The 21,673-nt window shown below is 42.2% G+C and overlaps 2 protein-coding genes across 5 annotated transcripts in view; one reads left to right on the top strand and one right to left on the bottom strand.

Moving 5' to 3' along the window:
* The window catches only part of LOC120738846 (cyclin-dependent kinase-like 5), a 54,992-nt gene extending 38,220 nt beyond the window's left edge, over positions 1-16,772 (top strand). For 2 of the 4 annotated variants that reach the window (XM_040040360.1, XM_040040361.1), the window contains exons 10-19: positions 3,390-3,470; positions 4,273-4,439; positions 6,085-7,123; positions 7,547-7,648; positions 8,049-8,154; positions 10,731-10,854; positions 11,071-11,176; positions 11,346-11,468; positions 12,911-13,072; positions 13,616-16,772. In XM_040040360.1, coding sequence (XP_039896294.1) covers positions 3,390-3,470; positions 4,273-4,439; positions 6,085-7,123; positions 7,547-7,648; positions 8,049-8,154; positions 10,731-10,854; positions 11,071-11,176; positions 11,346-11,468; positions 12,911-13,072; positions 13,616-13,975 — 2,370 coding nt within the window. In that variant the 3' untranslated portion in view covers positions 13,976-16,772. The remainder of the gene's footprint in view (positions 1-3,389; positions 3,471-4,272; positions 4,440-6,084; positions 7,124-7,546; positions 7,649-8,048; positions 8,155-10,730; positions 10,855-11,070; positions 11,177-11,345; positions 11,469-12,910; positions 13,073-13,615) is intronic. The other 2 variants (XM_040040363.1, XM_040040364.1) reach the window with 2 other exon arrangements.
* Positions 16,285-21,649, bottom strand: LOC120738848 (retinoschisin-like). The gene is made up of 6 exons (XM_040040367.1): positions 21,547-21,649; positions 21,205-21,230; positions 20,911-21,109; positions 18,975-19,116; positions 18,694-18,889; positions 16,285-17,232 (listed from the first exon to the last, which is right to left on the bottom strand). Exons 1-6 carry the CDS (start codon positions 21,599-21,601, stop codon positions 17,080-17,082), a joined length of 771 nt encoding a protein of 256 aa, XP_039896301.1. The 5' UTR covers positions 21,602-21,649; the 3' UTR covers positions 16,285-17,079.
* Between the last annotated feature and the right edge of the window lie 24 nt (positions 21,650-21,673).

The raw sequence follows: 21,673 nt of genomic DNA, 5'->3' as shown, positions 1-21,673 counted from the left end.
TCCATGCTGCTCTTATCACTGCTTTTCTTTCCTATCTCTCTTTGCTGTCTCTTAAGGCCTCCTCCTCCTCTGTTTCTTCTTCCCTTATTTATTTTCTCTGTACACTCTCTTCTCCTTCTTCTTCTTTTTTTTCTGGCTGAGTTTGCTGTGCCGTGACTGACTGGATCACAATGACTCATCGTGTATCATGTATCCTGTATGCACTGTGAAGGAAGGCTGTGATAAGTCTTCTGTGGCAGGCTGGTGGTGCAGCAGACCTGGGTTGTCCTTCCCTTCGCCTCACTGCCCACAACCCAGGATTTAATTATTAGTTAGCAAACTCCCCCTCTGTGAATGCCTGGCAGTGAATACCCAGTGATAAGACCACTTCTTGATTAAGCTGCATAATAAGCGAAACGCTTTACGGTCTACACCTTGAATTTTCAGCTTCTATCCACCTCTTAAATACCCAAGTTGTTGTTCCTCAGTAAAATCCTTGCTCCGGTAAAGACAGGCACACGTTGGCCGTGTCTGTTTCTTAAAAAAAAAAATAGCGCCTGCTATTGTTAGTACTCGCTCAAGGGGAAAAAAAACTAGCTCTACCTCCACATTTATGTGCTTGTTGTCGTTTAAATGAGATCCTGCAAACTTCGCTGATCCCTGCACATTATCGCTCACAGTCAGATCATCCTATTAACACCACGAGAGGGGAGAAATAGTGTTTGATGGAAACACGCATGCTGTTTTTATTAAAATAAATCAGACCAACAAGAAACCACGCAACACTTTTGAGTGAACAGAGGACGCTTGATGGTTGTTTCATCACGTTTCCCACCTACGATGTGCTTTTCTGTAACACTCAGAAATGTGTGATGTAAAAAGAACGGCTTCTGGACTCTTTTTTTCCGCCTGCAAACGGCAAATTCAAAATATTCAGAGGAAAAATTCTATTAGAAATGAAAGGTTGACAATGGAGGATTTGCACGTGGTTGAAATCACAAGTTGTGTATTTGGGCATTTCTAAAAGAGTTCACCAAAGCATTGTCATGGTTACAGGATTTTCCAATCAAGCTTAGAAAAAGATTTCTTCAATACCAAATCCGATTATACAGAGATACAAACAAACCTGTCACAGGAGACAACAAGTAAACAATGTTCGACAACAACACCGATATTAAAATATAAGGTAACAAGGACTCACAAGATAAGGCTACAATTCCAGGAGTTTCTTTTTTATTGGGTAGCATTCAGGGGACCAAGAATGAGGCAGAGTGTGAATTGGTGAAGAAAACACTGGGTCATGTGCAGCCCTATGTACTGATAGCTTGTCAGCTACCTTTATTAGCAATAAGGTGAAGTAATTAGTGTCACTGTGGAGGATTTTTATCTTTCTTGACAACATTGCTTCAGTTCTTTTAGGTTTACACGCATCCGCTCTGTTAAGGTCCAGACACAGCACATGGCCTTTGATTGGACCATTCCATTTCCATGAATCTCGCTTGGAATCGTGTTCCTGTTGTGTGACTCAGTTTGTGCCAGGCTTTAGCTGTGGGACAGATGGCCTCACATTTGACTCTAGAATACTTTAGTATACAGAGGAGTTCATGTGCGACTCACTGACCATAAGGTACCCAGAGCTTGTGGGTGCTAAACGAGCCCAAATCATCACCCCTTCATCATCATCATCATACGGGACGATCGTGGCTCAAGAGTTGGCAGTTCGTCTTGTAATCGGAAGGTTGCCGGTTCGAGCCCCGGTTCCGACAGTCTCTGTCGTTGTGTCCTTGGGCAAGACACTTCACCTGTTGCCTACTGGGGGTGGTCAGAGGGCCCAGTGGCGTCAGTGTCTGGCAGCCTCGCCTCTGTCAGTGTGCCCCAGGGCAGCTGTGGCTACAATGTAGCTTGCCATCATCAATGGGTGAATGACTGAATGTAGTGTAAAGCGCTTTGGGGTCCTTAGGGACTAAGTAAAGCGCTATACAAATACAGGCCATTTACCGTGCCTGATAGTTTTTATGAGGTAGTGGTTTTCTGCAAACATGGTGCTGTGCATTTTAGCCAAACATATCGATTTTGTTCTCATCTGTCTAAAGGACATTGTTCCAGAAGTCTTGTGCTCTCCGGCATGAAAACTTACTTCAGAAACAATCATATTTTAACTATATTTTAACTTCCATGTATTTAGACTCTTTACTGAAGTAAAGATGATAAAGACATTCAAGTAATAATAGGAAGGTTTAATTTAAAATACGATGAAGTTGTCTAAAATAAAAATATTTAATATGCAAGTGATCTTAGTGGGTTCTGATTAAATAATGCTGCACACCATAGTGTTGCAGCTGGAGATTAATTGAATTGAAAGACTCCTGGGTGGCTGTATCTGTTATAACAGCATGATACGTTAGCAGTTTTATATTTTAAAATATGCAATATAATAAATAAGTAAAGCTTTAAAATAAATAGGTTGGAGTACAAGGGACAATATGTATAGTGGTGTTGAAAATACAGGGGAGTAGAAGAAAGTATAGCATAAAAATACCTTTAAAAAAAACGACAAGTACATCAGAACTGTACTTCAGTGAAGTACTTGTTACGTTACACCACTGGTGCTGTTTATACTTTGATCCCCTCCTGGATTAACAATACTCCAGTTCAGTGACACTGACAGGGGAGCAACAGGGGGGGCAATCATTTTTCAGGGAGGGATGGTACAACTCAACTATAATTCCATCCATACATTCATCCATCTTCCTCTGATCCACTTCATACCTACAGTGAAACCACTTTAGAGTCACCAGTTAATCTAAAACCCACACAGACAAGGATGAACGTGCAACCGCCACGCACAGAGGCCTCAGGCGGTCAGTGGATTCAAACCCAGAACCTGAGGCAGTAGTGCTAACCACTGCACCACTGTGCTGCTGACTAAAACCCCATGTATTTTAATCTAAGAAACAACCATAAGTCATATACCTTTGATTCCATTCATTCCATGATTTTGTCTCTGTCCATTAAAATGAAACCACCATAAAAATCAGAGGCTCTTCATGTTTTTTTGTAAGTGACCAAACTTACAAATTCAGCAAGGGTTCAAATAATTACTTCCCCCATTGTAAATAGCATTATTAACATTTGATATGGTCAGGTCTCTAAAAGAGGAAGGCACTTTAACCTCAGGATACTCTCATACTGACGATCGATCACTAAGGACATTTGATGCTGTTGTTTAGTAAAAGCGTCTTATTTTCCACTTATTTATGGTGGTTATCATCAAGGTGGTTATCCACATGTGGGGCATAGAGCAACTGCTTGAAGTTGTGGACAAGTGGAACTATATGGAGTATTTTCTTATTTATGACATGAAAGTTTTTTGACTGTACCATTATCCACTGTCTCTGCTAATGTTGCAGTTTCCTACTGTGAGTCACCCTCAAACCTTGGAGCGAAGATACCTGGGAATCATCGACGCAGCCCTGCTCGACCTGCTGAAGGTGAGGCGAGCCGAGCGACTTTAATGGTTTTATTCTTAACTTTTGTCTGTTTTCAGAGTATCGTGAAAACGTCCAGTTAACCACAATAATTTTCATAAACTAGACATCTGATAGTTGCATCATTATCACGGTGTTTACGTCGTGACTGCACGGTGCCTCCTCCCTGCTTCGGCATCTCTCAGCTCATATCCTGGTTCCACTGCTGTTATTGCTGTGTCTACACTGTAAACAGGAGCTCCATGTCAAGAATGTAGGCTGTGCTTGTGCTCTTGCGCTTTTCCCAGCAGATAATGACTCACCGCTAACATGATGATGATGATGCCATCTCAGGACTGACTTAAGCAAGGACAGGCGTCTCTCTAAGAACTAATCGGGCTTTTTTGTGTTGAGTTCAGATAAAATTTAATAACGTTTGTTTGCTAATCGTTAACGCAGAGCTGCACGGCTACCAAAGAGCTTCTGATGTTGACCCAAAATGTAGCTTCCACTGTATATTTGTGTTATTCAAAAACAAAGCTGCATCCAGATTTCAGTTTGAGTTTGTTCATACATTAAAGTGAGTTCAGAGAGACTATTAAACACATTATTTGGGTAAGAAAAAGCAAATGTCACAAATCACATTTCACATCATTGTTTGGCTCGTTTGGTGACTGTGAGACACAATTAAATGCGGCAGCAGCTTGACTTTTATGATAATGGCGATGATTCATAGTAGCACGACTGTTTCGGTTTGTTTGAGAGGTCTGCATGTTCGGGGTGTCTTCAGCGCTCACGGGCTCCATCTGTGTGGTTTGTGGTTTAGAACATGCTGCTCCTGAACCCCACCGAGCGCTTTCTCACAGAGCAGAGCCTGAACCACCACGCCTTCCAGACCCTGCGGATGGTGGAGCGGCCTGGGCCACCCACACCCACACCTGTACGCTCCTCTAAGAGAAAACCTCACCACGGAGACAACACTACCCCCAGCAGGTCAGCAGTGAGCACTATATTTGGGGAAAGCTTGCCAGTGCAGATGTATTAATGGGTCGTTTCATGAACAAATGCTGCCAAATGTTTTTAATCAGCAGCCACCATCCAGCAACATTTGACAGAATATTTCAGGATAATTCATATATTGTCTGTCTGGTTCAGTCTGTAATTATTCTGCATCTCAGTGCACTTTTGTTTCCTAAATTTTAACTAACGCTATTTACATATTGAAATAAAGACCTTGTTTTTGGAAACTTTTATTCACTTCATTTTTCTTTGCTGTTCATATTACCAAGACAACAGTGAATTAAGATTTTTATATCTAGTCTTTTGGGAGGTTTTGATGTACTTTATGCTACTCATATTCTTTCATCCCCCTGCACTTACACCAAACCTCATCCAATAAATAAAAATGAATAGCTGATGTTTTTAAAATTTCTATTGCAGTGTTTGGCCATGATAGTCACTGAGTGACAATATAATGTGACAGCATCAAGTGAGACTCTTTTAGCTGTATACTTAACCCTTTAAGACCTACCATAGAACCAAGTCCGCCAGAGCTTATATTATATTTTTACATGTTGTAGAGCCATTTTTGGGAGCATTTTAAGTTGATATACATCAATACAACCATTATAGCCCAAATTTTAATAATATGTCTGCATTAAGTGCATAGTAATTACATAAATTGCAAAAAAGTGCAATAAACTACAAAATATTTGAAAATCGTTTTTGTTTTTTTTAACATATATTTCTAGTTAGAGAAATTTAAGAGGCTTATCCCTCAAAACTGTAAATACAAAAAGTTGCACAAAATAGTTTCCCACCACAGGAAATTTATTTTAAGTGTCTTCATAGTTTTATTTTTGAAATACACCAATTTTTATATACTGCAGGAAAAATGAAAATAAATATTATAATGCAAATTTGCAAAAAAAACCAGCATATCCATCAAAATAAAGTATTTCCAGCAGTGCAATATGAGTCCTAAGCATCCCAGAAACGACACAGAAAGTCATAAAGTCAAACATAACTTTTAAAAACACCAGTATAGGCTCATAAGGCCCTGCTGGTACAAAACTACTTTTCCGCAAAATGATGTCACTTCCGGTTTCGGGCAGGTCATGCAATAGTTCACGCTGATGGACATAGGAAGTGTTACAAACAGCTGGTCGGATCGGCAAAGCATGTTTCTGGAATATTATGTTTTTGTTGCTGCAAGTGCTTTTTATGCAATTTTTGCAAAGCCATATGTGGAAGGAAACTGTAACCTAGGACAAGCTGATGGCATGAGATGTAAGTACAACTCCTCCGGTTTCATATGCAAAAAAAATGCTACCGGGATTTTTAAAAAGTTATGCAAAACGGAGCATGCCCGCTCCGACCGGCTTTAAAGGGTTAACATCCACTCTACTTTACTAAAAGATCCACTGTGTCAAACACCCTCACCACCAGGGATGAATCATCGACATACAGAAAAAAGCTCATAATAAACTGCAGGTTTCATGTCATTCATATGTATTGGGAAGAACAGGGGTCTTGCAATTGATCCCTGTGGAACACCTTTCCTTATTAAATGCAGTAAGTGGTACCTTTGCTGCCACTGAGTTCATTATTACATGTTTTTGTCTCTGCTTTTCCTTAGGAGCCATGGGGGAAAGAGCTCAGGAAGCCACCGCTCCAGCAGCAGAGAGTGCTCCAGCTTACCCCGACATGAAGACCTCCACCCCAACAACGACAGCTTTCTCAACGGCAACATGTCTGCAGCCATCAACCTCAGCCCCACACTGCATCCTAAGAACTACCAGCCGCAGATCTTCAACCACTCCACCGCCTGCAGCATGGACCTGGCCAGCAGCAACCTGCCTCATCTGCTCAGCCCCGGTGAGACCAAGTCCAAGGGCGACTTTGAGATGAACTTGGGGTCCAAGGTGTCAGATGGCCCAGGGGCGAAGTACCTCAAATCCAACTTCCGCTCACAGCAGAACCGCCACTCTTTTGTAGAAGGGAAGACCAACACGCTTCAGTCAGGGGACAAACACAGCCGACACAACTACATGGAGTCCCACAGCTCCACGCCATCCTCCTCTAAGTTTGCCTACCTGAACTTGTCCAAGAGCTATGGCACGCTTAGCGATGCCAAGTCAGTGGGGAACTTAAATGATGTGCATCTTTATGCAGATGAACCTACATCTCGCTATTTTCCTTCCAGCTGCCTCGACCTCACAGCTCCGGGCAGCCCAGCGGCCCGCCGAGTGGAGAGGCTGGGACCTGGCACAGGTGGCCGAGGAAGCATGCGCTCAGAGAGAGAGAGCAACACTCTGGACTCCTCCTACAGGCGCTCCTCCACCCGCCATAAAACTTCAGAGGAGTCCAAGTCACCAGACTCCCTGGATCCCGGGGAGAGCGAAAGGAGCCATTCCCATTCTCTCTCTGCCCCACATGACCCTCTGTCTTATGGTCAGGGATACACCAGCCCCTTCTCCTCCCAGCAGAGGCCACACCGCCACTCCATGTACGTACGGAGGGATCACCAGAGGACGCACGGGGGAGACGAGGGACTGTTGGTCGGGCAGGGAATACCCACCAGAGCCAGCAGCCTCCAGCTCCTGTCCCCACAGCTGCAGCACCGCACACTGCCTCGCCACTCTGGGGGCTCCTCCAGAGAAGAAGACATGAGCAGGGTCAGTCCTCAGCCCACATCAAAACTCTCCAGCTTTAGGGAAAGCCTTCAGGATGTAATCATAACAAATGCCTACACCAGGTTTTGTTGGACGGCTCTGCCTCAGTCTCAGTTTGTCCAGTGACGCAGCCAGGACTTATTCTGGTGGCGTCTGAAAACATGGTGTGTGTTTAGGTTCTCAGCCAGATCTTGTGTCCCAGGTTTATAATGAATTGGAAAGGCAGGATTAGCATAGCTGCAGCTTCATCTGTGAACATTTGAGGTGCTAAGAGTGTGGCTTTCTTTTTAAGACATGCAGTGAATCATGCTACCCGTATATTTATATATACTGTATACACACATATAGTATATATATACCGTGTGTGTATTTGTATGTGCTGCAATGCTGAGCTCACTTCATGCTTCATCATGTCTCCATTAACAGAACGAACAGGCACCCACTGAGGTCACCCACAGCAGACCTCCAATAAGGGACTCCACAAGGGACAACACCGCATCTTTTCACACACAGCGGAAAAAAAGCGAGGTCCGACATTCTGCCTGCACCCACCATTCCCCACCCACATCCAGTCTTCCGAGCGCGCGGATGTGGGTGGATACTGCTGTCATGAACTGCTCTCTCTTTCTCTTTTTTCTCTGTCTCTCCTGCATCAGATGCCTCTTCATTTTCTCTGTGTGCTTTGCTTCCCTCTAATGTGACTTCTTATGGTAGCGCAGTCGAGCTCGTCATCGCATCGCATTTCAGTTCTGGGCTACATTTATAGCCCGCACAGATGTTTTATTATAACGGCCAATCATAAATCAATACGCCCCCACCTTATTTTTCTGTCCCTTCAGGTAAATAAAGGTATCGTTTCAGACAGTGAGGCATGCAAAGCAGGCAGCCTCGGAGATTTTATGTCATAAGTTTCTCTGTTGTGACTCAGGTTGGCTTATATCATGACCAGCAAACAGAAGATGGGGGTTCTTCCAAAGAGAACCGCAACATCTACAGCGAATCCATGCCAAGGCGGGTGGGCAGCTTCTACAGAGGTTGGTTTAATCAGGAGTGATATTTATGGCTGTGGCTTTCTCTCTTTCATTGCTGCAGTAAGGGGGGAAGATTAACTCCAGACACATCACTAGAGGGAATATTATTTTTTACTAATCACTGATCAGCTGCTTCTATATAGAGAATTATTATATTATTGCAGATTCTTGAGATGTCTACACTAAGTTAGAGAGAAATACAGCTGTTTCACTCAAAACTAAAAATAGCCATCTTATCACCAGACTCGGTGATCTTCATCCTCTAATGTCTGTAGATTTCATAGCAGTTGATTAAAACGGTCGGGCAGTGGGCCCGTTCAAAATCAAAAGCCTTACCTAAATTAAATTTGGCTGATCTCCAGTTCGAGGTCATCTTCGCGGGCATGTCCAGACAGCTGCTATTTTTAACCCACTCTCTGGAAGTTCTGTTCTTACCGCTTCCACTGTGCACTCGGCTATTTCACCACACACCTCAAACTTGAGAAGAGAGCACAAAACTCGTGTTTCAAACCGACTGGAATTTCACAAGATAACCGCTGGCGATGAGAGCTGGGTTTCCAGCGACAGCTAAGCAGTTTGCAGCCATTTCCACCAGATTTGCCTCGCTGTGGTTTTGTCCACTTTCCAAAAATTAAAATCAAGTTAAAGGATCACAGTTTTGACATGTTGGAGGAGATTCAGCACACACTGCGGAAGTACAAGGAGACAGAGATCTAAAAGTAATAGCAGCACTGAAAATGATCCAGTGGTGCACAAGAGGATGATCAACAGGAGATTGATCAAAAGGAATCGTGTTTCATTCTTTTAAGCCCATCCTGGAACTTTTTACTCAAACCTAATTACAATATGTCAGGAAGCTGCTGAAAGCAGGCTTAAGAGTTTTGACAGTAACGCAGACTGACTGAGATAACTTATTAAAAGATGTGCTTGCCACTGTTTTGGAGTGCACAGTATGCTATAATGGAAAGAACATCTGATGCTAATGTGTTCAACTTCCTCTTTAAAGTAGTGTCCTTCGAGGCAGCAGCTATTTTAAGACCAAGCCATGTGTGGCTATTCAGACATGAGGACTGGCTCCATTGTATCACAATAGTGACATTTCAACTGGAGTATAATCTTGAGGAAGAAGGTGAAATTACAGTGAGCCAAACAGGGCGAAATGTAGTAGGTGGTGAGCACACCGTGAGCTAGCAAAGACTGCATGTACCACCGCTACGGTCAACTGGACGCTCTCCTTTAGATATCTCAGGGAGTCACTTCAGCTTTGGGATGATTTTGTGATTGTTGGAGACAAAAGTGTGATGCAGACTCTTCAAGCGTGTTTCTGAATGTGGTTGCCTTTGGGCACTGCAGAATCTTCCACTGAAAATTGAAGAGCGTCCCTTTGCGAAGCCTTAAGCTGAGCGTTATTGCCCTCCTGGTAATGTTACCCGACTTAATCCTCCTAAAAGGGACCATGACTTGCAAAGTTATTTTGTATTAGACAAAAATGGAATTTAGACCAAGTGCAGTAAAGATCCAAAGGGCTGTTTTTTCCTCATAGACTTCAGTACGGCCAAACTTCTTTTTACAAGCAGAAAGGATGCAATAATAAGCACTTCTTTACTTCACATTTATACAGTCTGTGGTCTGAACAGGACTTCGCCATAGTTGTTGCTAACCGTTGCTGCTCTACACACGTAACTCATTCACATACATATAATGCTACACCTGTGCATGCCACTTTATTAGCATTAAAATGGAATAAGATCTGGTTTGCTGAAAATGAGTTAAACCATATGGAAATTTGTGCATTGTTTGGCATTAGTCCATTTCCATAATACGAGGGACACAAAAACTCCATCAGGGTATTTTTATATTCGCTTCTTTAGCATTTTTGGGGGCGGCCAATGTTTGAAACTTTGAGTTTGACACACGATTACTTTAGTGTATGAATTTGCTTTAAAGTCCAACTTATGGAACTGCACAGGAGCCTTTGTGGGCGCCATTGTTGTTTGCACTGGTGTGTCAAGTCGTACTTGGAGAAAAATCTTGAGGAACGCTTTCAATTCAATTCAATTCAATAAACTTTATTGATCCCGAAGGTTGGCCCCGAAGAAAATTGGGTTGCTTTTATTGAAAGGAAGAGGAAGGTCAAAAGAGAGAAAAGTAAAACATCTAATCGAAACAGAACACCATCGATCGCATTAGCGAAATGCACAAGTTTGATACAATTGCAGTCTGTTACATTTTCAGTTCGCTGAGGTCTTTTGCGTGTGCCAATCAATTTCCGATGTTTACACGGCATGTTACAGCCAAGCCGACCTGTCACAGCTGTTAAAGTCTACAGCACTGTTAGTTATGGTATAAATTTCGAGATACTTGCAGCTCTTTTTTTTATTATATTCCCTGTTTTTTGTTGTGTATCTTTGGAAATCTCGAGTTATGTTTTAATCTTAATTTATTTGTATTACCCGCCTAAACTTTAGATATATGTTTGGGTCAGAGCTAGAATTATGACATCTAATGACCTGTGTTTATGTGTTTATTTCTCTGTATATTGGACGTAAATTAACCCATTTGTTGTGTTTGTTGAACAGTCCCGTCTCCCCGGCCAGACAATTCCTTCCACGACAGCCGGGGTCAGAGTCGGGGCTCGGGCTTGTCTGGCGACGGCGGCAGTTTGGCGAATCACTCCAAACGACAGCCGGCGTTTGACCCCTGGTAATTATATCTTCTAACCACGACCGAAAATAGTTTCACACCAAAAGAACAGCAGCGTTTATTCTCTTCGCTGTCTGTGGCGCTGTCAGAACAGTATACCGTCAGATTTAATTTCACACCGGCCACATGACGTGGCATTTTTAACAGAAATTCTTACTGGGAGTTAAAACTTTTTAGCCGAGACATCACGCTCATTACTCTTTGTTTTTATTTCAGGACTGGCCCAGATACTGTAGTCTTGAGTGCCTCTGAGCCTTCCAAAGAAAAGGAGAAGCAGGGTTTCTTCAGAGCAATAAAGAAGAAAAAGAAGAAATCTCAGATGGTATGTTGTGTGTGAAGTACGTCTGAGGACTTACGCCCACATGTGGATGCAGTGTTTTCCCATCTATGAGCCTCATCGGCACCTTTACAGAAATATAAAACCATTTATTGTTGTTGTCATGTGCATCATGTTTACCTCTACCACCAGTCATGTGCCTCTGTAATTACAGATGGAAGTCCCTGATGGAAGGCCTCCTGTCATCAAGAAATGTCTTTTCCCTCTGTTTAGCCCAAAGAATAACATAAAGCATAGTTCCTCTGTGAGAGTCCTCCCTGTAGTGTCCTCTCCCATGGTACATGCTGTTTTACACTATCCTACTCACCTCCTGCCTCTGTGTCACCCATCTAACATTGCATGCTTTAACAGCATTGGTCAACACTGTTTTAATGTGTGATTTTTAAGCCTGGTTTTCCTGGTGGTGAGTTGAGTGAATGAATCAATAAACCAGCTGGATCCATCTATTCGAGAAAAAAAAAGCTCCCACTTTGAAGAAAAGCATGCACTTGACTGCAATCGGTTTAAAAGGATGGATCTGACGGGTCATTTTTGTGCTTCTGATCACTCGCCAGTGATTTCAGCCATGGCCCTAACAGCATGTCTCTGCTTATGAGCTGAGGATGGACGAGAGCGCTCAGGCTTTAGCTGAGCACACACGGTTTCAGGAGTTTGCGTGCTTGTTGTCACAAAGCTTTACTGCTTACCGGCATCATGCAGAGGCATTTGATCAATTTCTCTATGTGCACCTAAACCCGTGACTTTATTACAGAGCAAAGATCAGAAAGTGATGGTGGAGCTACGATAGTACTTGCTTAATATAAAAGCGACCACATTGTGGCGTGTTAAACTAGCTGCCAGCTCTGTGGCAGTGGTGGTTCAGCATGAAACAGGTGTTTGAGGCTCTTTCTTCCCTTTGCGTTTCTATTTATAAGTGACAGTTTGCTCAGATTCGGGGAGGGGGGGTTACATGCTGATGACAGAGCACAAATAAATGCAATCTGGCGGGGAGGAGGAATCAGGCAGTCAGACTCGGAGTTGGTGGAAAACGGCATTTACTGCATGAAGAGGATATCATTTGAACTGCGTTTGAATTACGCTCAGAAAACATCTTTTATTTATCAGAAACGAGTGGAGTGTTCTCTTCTCTTCCTCAGATCAGCAAACACATTGGGGTTTGGCTTCTGATGCATGTTTTTTGTCCGTTTTCTTTTTATTTCTTCTTCACTGCACTGGAGATCAATAAGTAACAACGCAGGTTATCAGATGTAACTTCACATTTATGTCTGTGATGAATGAGCGCATGTAAAGGGTAACATGAAACACAGAAATCTGTTTACTGAAGACGCTCATTTCCAGCTCAGACTCTGATAGAGTAGCTTTTGCATGACTCACAGTTCAAAATAATCCTTATTTAAGTTGATTAGCTGTCTAAAAAGCACAATTTTAGCTCTCTTTTCCTCTCAGGTACCTTTCTACTGATTGGCTGCTACTCAAAAACAGAAGGTGCAGGGATTGCCTATTCTCTCTGACATCATGCAGAACCAGAAGTAGAAAAAACTGTTAGAAATGAGTGCTTAGGCCAGTTTGAAACAATATAAATTAACTTCATAAATAAAAACAGTTTAGCAGATTATGTGAGTGTTTTATGTTGCCCTAAACATTGTGCACTGCTGTCCTAGTCATGAGTGTGAAATGTGATTGGATGAGTAAATTATACCTCCGTGCTCTGTGTCACAGGTTTCCAGTGAAGGCGTGGATACGGTCATCCAAAAGTCCTCCAGGTCTTCGAGTCACCAGAGCAACCGCCACAGGTCACGTGACAAGAGCAGAGACCGGGACCAAGACCGAGACAGGGACAAGGACTGGCCGCCTGAGAAACTGTCCGATTCACACTCTTCGGTGAGAGTTCTCCTCGTGCGCTGTTGTGAAGTGCTTGATCTAAACATTTATTCATGAGCTGCGTTTCGTTACATACGCTCTTCCCGAGGAGAGCGCCAAATGGAAATAGGAGCAGGTATCCTCGTCTAGAAGATCTAATCAATGCAAATCAGCGTCACCTGCTAACCAAGATGTCAGGGAGAGAAAAAACAGATGGCGAACACAAAGGGTGATAATTTCTTCTAGAAAAAATGCTCTTTTTCTCTCCTAAAGATTGAAATTTTGTATAAATGTTTCAAGAACTGAACTGTAACTGAGCCAAATAAGTTGTAGACTTTTATATTTTACCAATTTTCCTGTCTGTCCAGGATGATTTAGTAATCAAATAAACTGTGACTCAGATGTTGGTGTTTAATAAAAGCAAAGACACACCTTAATCCCTTCCCTGCAGTAATCATAAGAGACTGTCTGACTGGACTGATCGTCCGTCATCGACGGGATTAAACCTGTCGTGAGCGCAATTTTTCTTTCCTGTGATATTTTGTGTTCTGTCGTGTCTTTCAGAGCCAACCGCTGAAGTCGCTGCGCAAGCTCCTGCACCTTTCCTCCTCATCCTCCAACCAGACCGCATCTTCTGACATGCGCTACCAGCCGCTGCCTAACTCAGCCTCCGCTCAAGGCGGTTTCACCGAGAGCCGGGGTCACTCAGGGGTCAGCACGCCCCAGCTCAAGGCCCGACAGTCAGCGTACCCGCTGCCCGGACAGCTGGATTCGGGCTGGCACACGTCCGCCCTGGGCCGCCCCGAGGGCAACCCCTACCCGGAGCAAATGAGCATCAAAGGAGGCCAGAACGGGCACGGCTTCGGACGCCCGTCCAGATCTCGTATGCCAAATCTCAACGACCTGAAAGAGACAGCTCTGTGATCTCCAGCGCCCCACTGCTCTCACGCGTGTGTCAGACTCCTCTGTTACCACCTCCCTCCTGTAACACCTGCTCCACACACACACACAAACACACACACCAAACCATCAGTTCAAACACTGCTTGCAAACAGGCCAAAAGCCTTTTTACGTCCAGATTTTTTTAAAGCTTCCATGTTTGATAGACTTTATATTAATACCTATGTAATTCTGATTATAATTTGTATTATAAAGTAAATATATTACAAATTCAGTGTATATATATATAAATGGATAGATAAAGTGTAGATTTTAAGTGTAAGTATTTTTGTTTCTATTAAATATAGAAATATAGTACATTTTACTGCGTAGTATTATTTAAGACTAATCTAAGGCATTCGAAGCAAATGCAGTTTTATCAGTTGTTACAATAGAGATTGGTAATGTCAGTATCTCGTGTTCATCTCGTCCAGGATTGTAATTCTGTGTCCAAGCTGTCTTGCCTATGGATGTGCTCTGTCAGACTGGTTACAGACGCTCAAATGTGCAACTGCGAGCCAGTGCAGCCGTGTTGAAATCTAGCTATAACCTGTGCAGTTTCTCTGAGCTGAAATTGACAATCTAAAAGCTTACGTTTTATTGCTCTTTTCCTTCTTTCTTTTTTCTGAAAAGATTTTAGGTTTTACGTCTTAAGTGCAGCCATTTTAGAAACTACGGTGCCATCAACTAACAGAAAGCCTAACCTACATCGCCCTCTGTGGGAGATATCGAAGCACTGCATTTCCTGTTTTCTGACTGAGATTGTCAGGCACATTCAGACTTTTCCATGCACTGTATGTGTAAACGACCATTTGCATAGTATAAACCAATGTTACGCAAATAGAGCAAACCTCACAGTTTAAAACAAATGTGTATCTATACAAAGGAGATGCAGGAGCGTTAACGTGCCCTTACGGATGAATCATAACGTGTTCAAATGTTCTGCAATGCTTTGAGCAAACGTCAACAAACATCTGCAGCTGATAACGAAGGAAGTGGCTTTTCTCTGAAAACTACAGGATTCAATAAAGACTCTGTTGTTTGATTTTTTATTTTTTTTTTAACTTCCAAGTGGTTCTGCTTGTTTGACCAGTTAAAAACATGTAGAAATGCACCCAAAAAAACCCCATTTAAAGTTTAACTGCTGTAAATGTAGATTTCTTTATTTTTTAGAAGGTAACAGCAGTTAGAGGAACACATAAGCCATTCTGGGTGTATGTGGTACAATGACTCCCAGCCTGTGAAAATAACCCAAGCACCACTCCTCCACCTGTTAGCTATTTAACTCCACACATTACAATATTTAAAAGTGGATATTACAAGTTTTCTTTGTTTAATACACTTAAACTGTCAATATTAGGGTAATGGAACAGCATCTCTTTTAGTAACCCTTTTAGCCAGACTGACTGACTGACCAGATGTTTCTGCCATTCATACGTCCATTTACTTGATTTGTTTACATTCAGTTTTTCTACCAAGCACATTTTCCTTAAAAATATCAATTATATGAGTAATTAAACCTTTGATTTTGTTAATTTCAGCTGCATTCTACTCCAAATTATTACTTCATGTTTATTGAGGGTAAATAATAATTTTGTTTTGAGTTTACACTTAGCTGTTTCAACTATTTATCCATTATTTTAATTACTTCCACCTAACCATCCATTTGAAAGCTCCAGCTTTTTCAGCTAGTTTAATGTTTTCCAGCTGCTATTTTCCCATTTATTAAATACTTTAAGCTGAACTATTTTTCACATTTATCTATTTCTCTGTTTTCAACCGTTATTCCACTATTAGCCGTTCCAGCTGTTAGTTGAACGTCATCAGCCGTTATAATTTTTATTTTTTTGCAACGGTTTCTTTTCTTCTTCTCTTTTTTAATTGAAGCTAAAATATGCTTATCCCAGCCAATTATCGATGTACTCTGGCCTTTTCTTTCTTTAGCCATTTCACCATCGCCCCCCTGTTTTCTGACTGAGGTCGGCTTTCCTTTAACATTAACCGTTCGCCCATTTCTTTCCACAGCTGTAGTATTTCTTTCAGCTGCAGCATCCTCGCCCTGGTTGGGAATCATTGTACTGCTGTATTTTTAACTGTTTGCACACACTGAACCACTTGGGATATGCTTTGGAGAAATCTTAAAATGGAAAGGCAGCGGGGGGCAGAATCTGTACTGTAACGTTGTTTTTCTGTTGGAAATAAAGTGCCATGAGAGTAGCTTGGCAGAAATAAATCCTAACCTTTTTAATGTTGCACTTTGAAGAGACTACGTGGCTCAGCAATATTGCTCTGTAAATTCTTCCTCACTTTCATGTTCGTGTGCGCAGTGTGTGAATATTGAAAGACGAGGGAGGGGGGGCCCCCGCCGGCTCCTGCTGTAACGCGCTGAGCCCAGACATGACCGTGTCGTATTGTGTGTGGTGCATCTGTAAGGACTGTGCACACTCTGTACTTGACACGATACGTTTCTCTCTTTGGATTATTGTTTCGCTGAAGGAGCACCGTGTATTATATTAATACTGATGTGTGACTACTTGTTTGGTAATATTTATAACAGAGGATGTTTATCAACTGTTTAAATGAAATCAAGTATTAAGTTTGTGCTTTTATTACAGACACAAATTAGTAGCATAGTCAGTGTTTATCTGCTTTTTTTTTCCAACAGAGCATTTACATGACAGCATAAACTCACAGATGAATGCTTAACAATTTTAGATTATTCATGTTTACATATGTAACAGTAAATCTCAAATAAAACAAGCCCGTTTGATTTGACTCTGAACATGTAGAAGCTTTTTTATTTCCTGACGCAGTTAGTAACTGCTTTATTGAAGGTAACAAATTTCAATTTGAGCTGGAACAGTTTGGTGTTTACGTAACAGCACAATGCGCTTTTGGAAACTTTAATACAGACAAATAATCCATCAGAGGACACAAGAGATGTCCACCTGCCCAGAGAACTGTGAGCCTCACCAAATGGGGACAGACTAGACTTGTATCAAAGGATCTTCCAGTGTTAGACAAATATTCCCCTTTTGGCAAGTGACAGGGTTGGCAGGGGAATGATGGTCAGGGAGGTAAGAAACACTTCAGGTGCATTTGTTCATGCACATCAGCAGCTCCATCCTCATGGCAATGCGGGTGTGCCAGCCCAGCGGCAGCAGGCGTATATAACGAGCCACAATAGGCGGGCGCAGCAGGTTTTGTACCGTGGAAGAGCGATCGGAGTTTCCGTAGAAGACCTAAACAAAAAGAAAGTACACAGCATTTAAACATGCAGGGTGCTCATTTTGTATCATTTACACACACAATAATCAGAAAAGGCTCATGAAGAGGACCTTCTATGATTGCTTCCACCTCCATAGTTTTATTCTTTGAATAGCTTTGCATGATTTCACAGTTCAAATACTGTAATCCTTATTTCTATTAACGGTGCAAACACTCAGTTCATCTACTATATGAATCAAGCAATTTTAGCTCCCTTTGACTCAACTTTACTCTGATTAGCTGCTCATCATTAACCAGAAGCTTTGATTTGCACAGCTGTGTGCATGATGTGACCATATTAGTATCCTATATTTTTGACAGCTTAGAAAGCCAAGCCAAATAAACTCGGCAGCAGCTATGTGTGAACTACTAAATCATTCACGAGGACTTAAAGCAGTACCATATATATAGCAGAAAAGCATAATAGGTCCACATAAAATTACAATATAACAGCCTCTTAGTTGGATATATTTAAACACTTTAGTGTGTCCTGATTGGTGTAGGCCAGAGATTTCAAACTCGTTTTATATTGTGAGCTTTATGCGGCTCACTTCGAGCATAAATCAAATCAAAATTAATTTATATAGCACATTTAAAAACAACAGTTTTGATCAAAGTGCTTCACAAATTAGGAAATAAAAATAAGACAAACACAACGCAAGACGAGACAAACATAGAAACCAACCAAATGATAATCAAACTATCTTACATCAAAGCCAGAGTAAAAAGATGGGTCTTTAAACGAGATTTAAAAGACTGAACAGTCTCAGAAGAGCGAATGGCAAAAGGGAGGTTGTTCCACAGTCTAGGAGCTGCAATAGCAAAGGCACGATCGCCTCTGGTTTTCAACCTAGACTTGCATTAAGAGCATCTGGTTAGAAGATCTTAGTGCTTTTATAGGATTATACAATTTAATAAGTTCCTTTAAATAGCTAGGGGCAGTGTTATTTAAGATTTTATAAGTGAGGTGGACCGATGAAATGCCCTTCTCTGTCAATGTAAAGATGTTTAACTGCACATATAAACCCTGAGATTACTGCAATTTAATAATAATGATGGATTGCATTTATATAGCTCTTTTCAAGGCACCCAAAGCACTTTACAATTCCACTATTCATGGAAGAGGCTGCCATATCGCGCCATCGGCCCCTCTGGCCAACACCAGTAGGCGGTAGGTGAAGTGTCTTGCCCAAGGACACAATGACCAGGACAGAGAGCCCAGGGATCGAACCAGCAACCTTCCGGTTACAGATGAGCTTCCCAACCCACTGAGCCACGGTCGTCCCGATAACAGATCTCAGTTTTTCCAAATTACAAAGAAATAATGCTGAAGTAAATGAAAGTGGAAATTTTGGGGGTAATTTAAATGGTACAAAAGCCCACAGGACTCAGTTATTATGACGCTTTCATATGTGACTCCTGTTTAGTGTACCTACCCTGTTATTTCCAGTCTGGTCTTTGTAGTAGATCCAGTTAAGAGTTTCTAAAGTGCGGTACTGGATGCTGTATTTAGTGATCCACTCATCAGCGTCACAGCGGCCCTGGGTGAGGACACCCGACACCACGCTCACCTCCTTCAGGTCGATCTGGATCCACTGGTACTGATCGTTGAATTTGGACAGCCATGCGCACCTAACAAAGATTCACATTCCCAGTTATTTGTTTATCTGGGGTGCGCTGTGTGACACGAACTGGAGACTGGGTGGCCTTGACTCACCCAAAGCCCTGGTTGTTAAGGCGAGCCTTGTTCGGGATCCAGGAGGAGTACCAGCCGGTGTACTGGTCCTGACTGGAGCAGCTGATTTGGTCTGAGGTCACAGATCCAGATTCAAATCCCAGCGGTCTGTGGTACGGACATTCTGTGAAAGGAAACATTTCCAGGTTACTGTGGCATTAAATCGTATGAATTCCTGAAAATAAACACTTAGTAAACTTTCTAAACACTTCCAATGAGCTGGGATGCAGCGATTGGTTCGTTTTTGTGTTAAAAATGACTTAATGCCATTTGATGTTTTGAAGCAGAGCACAGCGTAGATTTAACTGAGCACAAACATTACACGTTCACATGGTAGCAACTACACTATGTTATGTTCTGTATGGGGTGGTCATGATGCTATACTATCTGCCTTTTGCTTAGGCGAGCAGTGAGCAACAGGTACCAACAACCTTACTGACATTGTGCAAGCACAACAAAATTACTGTTGTGCTAAGCTCATCAAATAACAAAAAAAAAATATAAAAAGTAGAAAATGTTAGAAATATGAAATATCAAAATATTGGATTAACATTGTCAAAAAACAACAACTGCATATTTGCAGAAAACCAAATCAGCACAAAGATCTCACACCAGCTGTCAGCACTGTTGTGGAGAGGTGATGAAATGGACTTGTTTTGCAGCCACAGGACCAGGACACCTTGCAGTCATTGAGTCGACCGTGAGCTCTTCCGTATATCAAAGTATTCTAGGGGCAGATGTGAGGCCACGTGCCCCGCAGTTAAAACTTGCGCAAGACTGGGTCATGAGGCAGGGCAATGATTAAAGCCCAGCAGCATCTCTATCAAGGAATCAAGGTGCTGCCAAGGCCGAGTCAAAGTCCAGACCTCAGCCTCACTTTAATGCTTTTCACCTTAACCTCAATGAACTCAAGGAATGCTGTGAAGAAGCGTGCGACAAAATCCCTCCGCAGTGATATGACAGAATGATAAAGTCATATGGAAAACAATAATTTCAAGTCATTGCTGCATAATGCTTCTGCAGTTTCACAATAAATAATGACACGGTGGAATATGTCATGTGTCGTCCTTCATCTGATGTATTATTTACCCAATGCTTAAGACCAGGTAAGGACCAGATGGTTTTCCCAGTTGGTAAAACCAAAGAAGTGAAACAGGGTTTACTTTCTTTTTTCCATGATGATAAATTGACTTCAGGTAATAAAAAATATATCAGTTACTTCAGATGAAAATTACTCCCTCTCACCCCTGACTGGATTGGTTTGAAGCTGCCAGAAAAGCGGATGATAGAAGTGATAGAAGAGCTGCCTGAAATGAAATGTTTATTCCATTTTAAAGACATTAAGAATGCAGCAAAGTATCCTCTTCCAGCTTTTCCTCGTGTAATAGTCCAACTTTGCTAATCAGAACTCTTGCATGATGAGGTAGAAGAAGATGATCGGGGCATTTTCTGATGTGTGCTTCCTTTGCTGGTATCATAGGTGAAGGTCATGGCCTATTTGGGCTCCCTAATCTGTTCGTCACATTCCAGCACAGGTAATGAGATTATCTGAAAAGCATTTGCCTGTGCAAGCTTCTTCCTCACAGCTGTTCATTTCTTAACCTTCAGTGCAAGCCTCTTTCATCTTACAGGCTGAAAAACTGCAAGATCAGAGAGGTGATTGTGCACTGCTGCAGCGTGAAAGCACATGAGGACACAGCCAGCCACCATCAGCTGTTTGATCCATCACAGATGTTAAATAAAGATCCACAGGACACAATTCTGCCCACAATTCATCTTCACATGCGTGACTTTCTCCTGCAAGTTAGTGTCCTTTGTATAAAGGGGAACCCATTAATCACTTTTTAAAACCTAAAAAAGGGCATCCAGCATGAGTATAAGTGAAACAGACAGAGGACTACACAGGTGGAGTCCTCACCTGGCATGCAGTTCAGCAGGTGACTTTGAGATGGTGGCGGCGTTGGCAGCGAGGTCGGGGGAACAGGTGGGATGACAGCAGGGATGCGTGCAGATTCGCAGTCACAGGTGCAGGCTTTCGCTTTTGTGCTCCAGGTTTCGGTCACCTGCTGGTCCTCCTCCTGCAGGTCCGGGTCCTGGATGACCTCCTCCTCCTCCTCCTGGAGATCACACAGGGTGGAATGAATCGAGAGTTTGCTCTCAGAGTTTAAGACTTTTAAACCACATTTTAGACCTTTTTGAGACTCTTTCTTACCTCCTCTGAGTGAACAGTGACAAGGGCTATACACCCCATCGACAGAAGCATGAAACGTAAGAGCAGATGATAGAATAAAATGTGTAAGAAAAAAGAAAATGACCTAAAAGAAGCACCATGTCAAATAATCTTATGAATTATTGGATTGCATCTGAGGATTGCATGAAGGAAACACCAAGGAAAAGCTTTTTACCCTCTTTATAATTTCACTTGCAGCAGCAGCATTTTTGTGTAGTACTACTCACTGCTGTTTTAATAACTTGTGGGACCATTAGCATTATCATAAAGGCACAATAACTGTTGCGATTATTTTAAGGCAGGATCAGCTGCACAGTGACTTACCCTGAGAGAGAAGCAGGAGGAAAAGCACAGCAGCTCGACAAGCAGGCATCTCCATCTTTCCTCTTCAGCTGTGATGAAATGAGATGTGTATGATACCCACTGCAAGTGGATGGGATTACTGTAATCC

The sequence above is a fragment of the Simochromis diagramma genome, unplaced genomic scaffold (assembly GCF_900408965.1).
Source record: "Simochromis diagramma unplaced genomic scaffold, fSimDia1.1 OVJJ01000026.1, whole genome shotgun sequence".
Taxonomy (NCBI): domain Eukaryota; kingdom Metazoa; phylum Chordata; class Actinopteri; order Cichliformes; family Cichlidae; genus Simochromis; species Simochromis diagramma.
The sequence above is the reverse complement of the archived record's forward strand: the minus strand, read 5'-3'. Positions and strand labels throughout refer to the sequence as shown.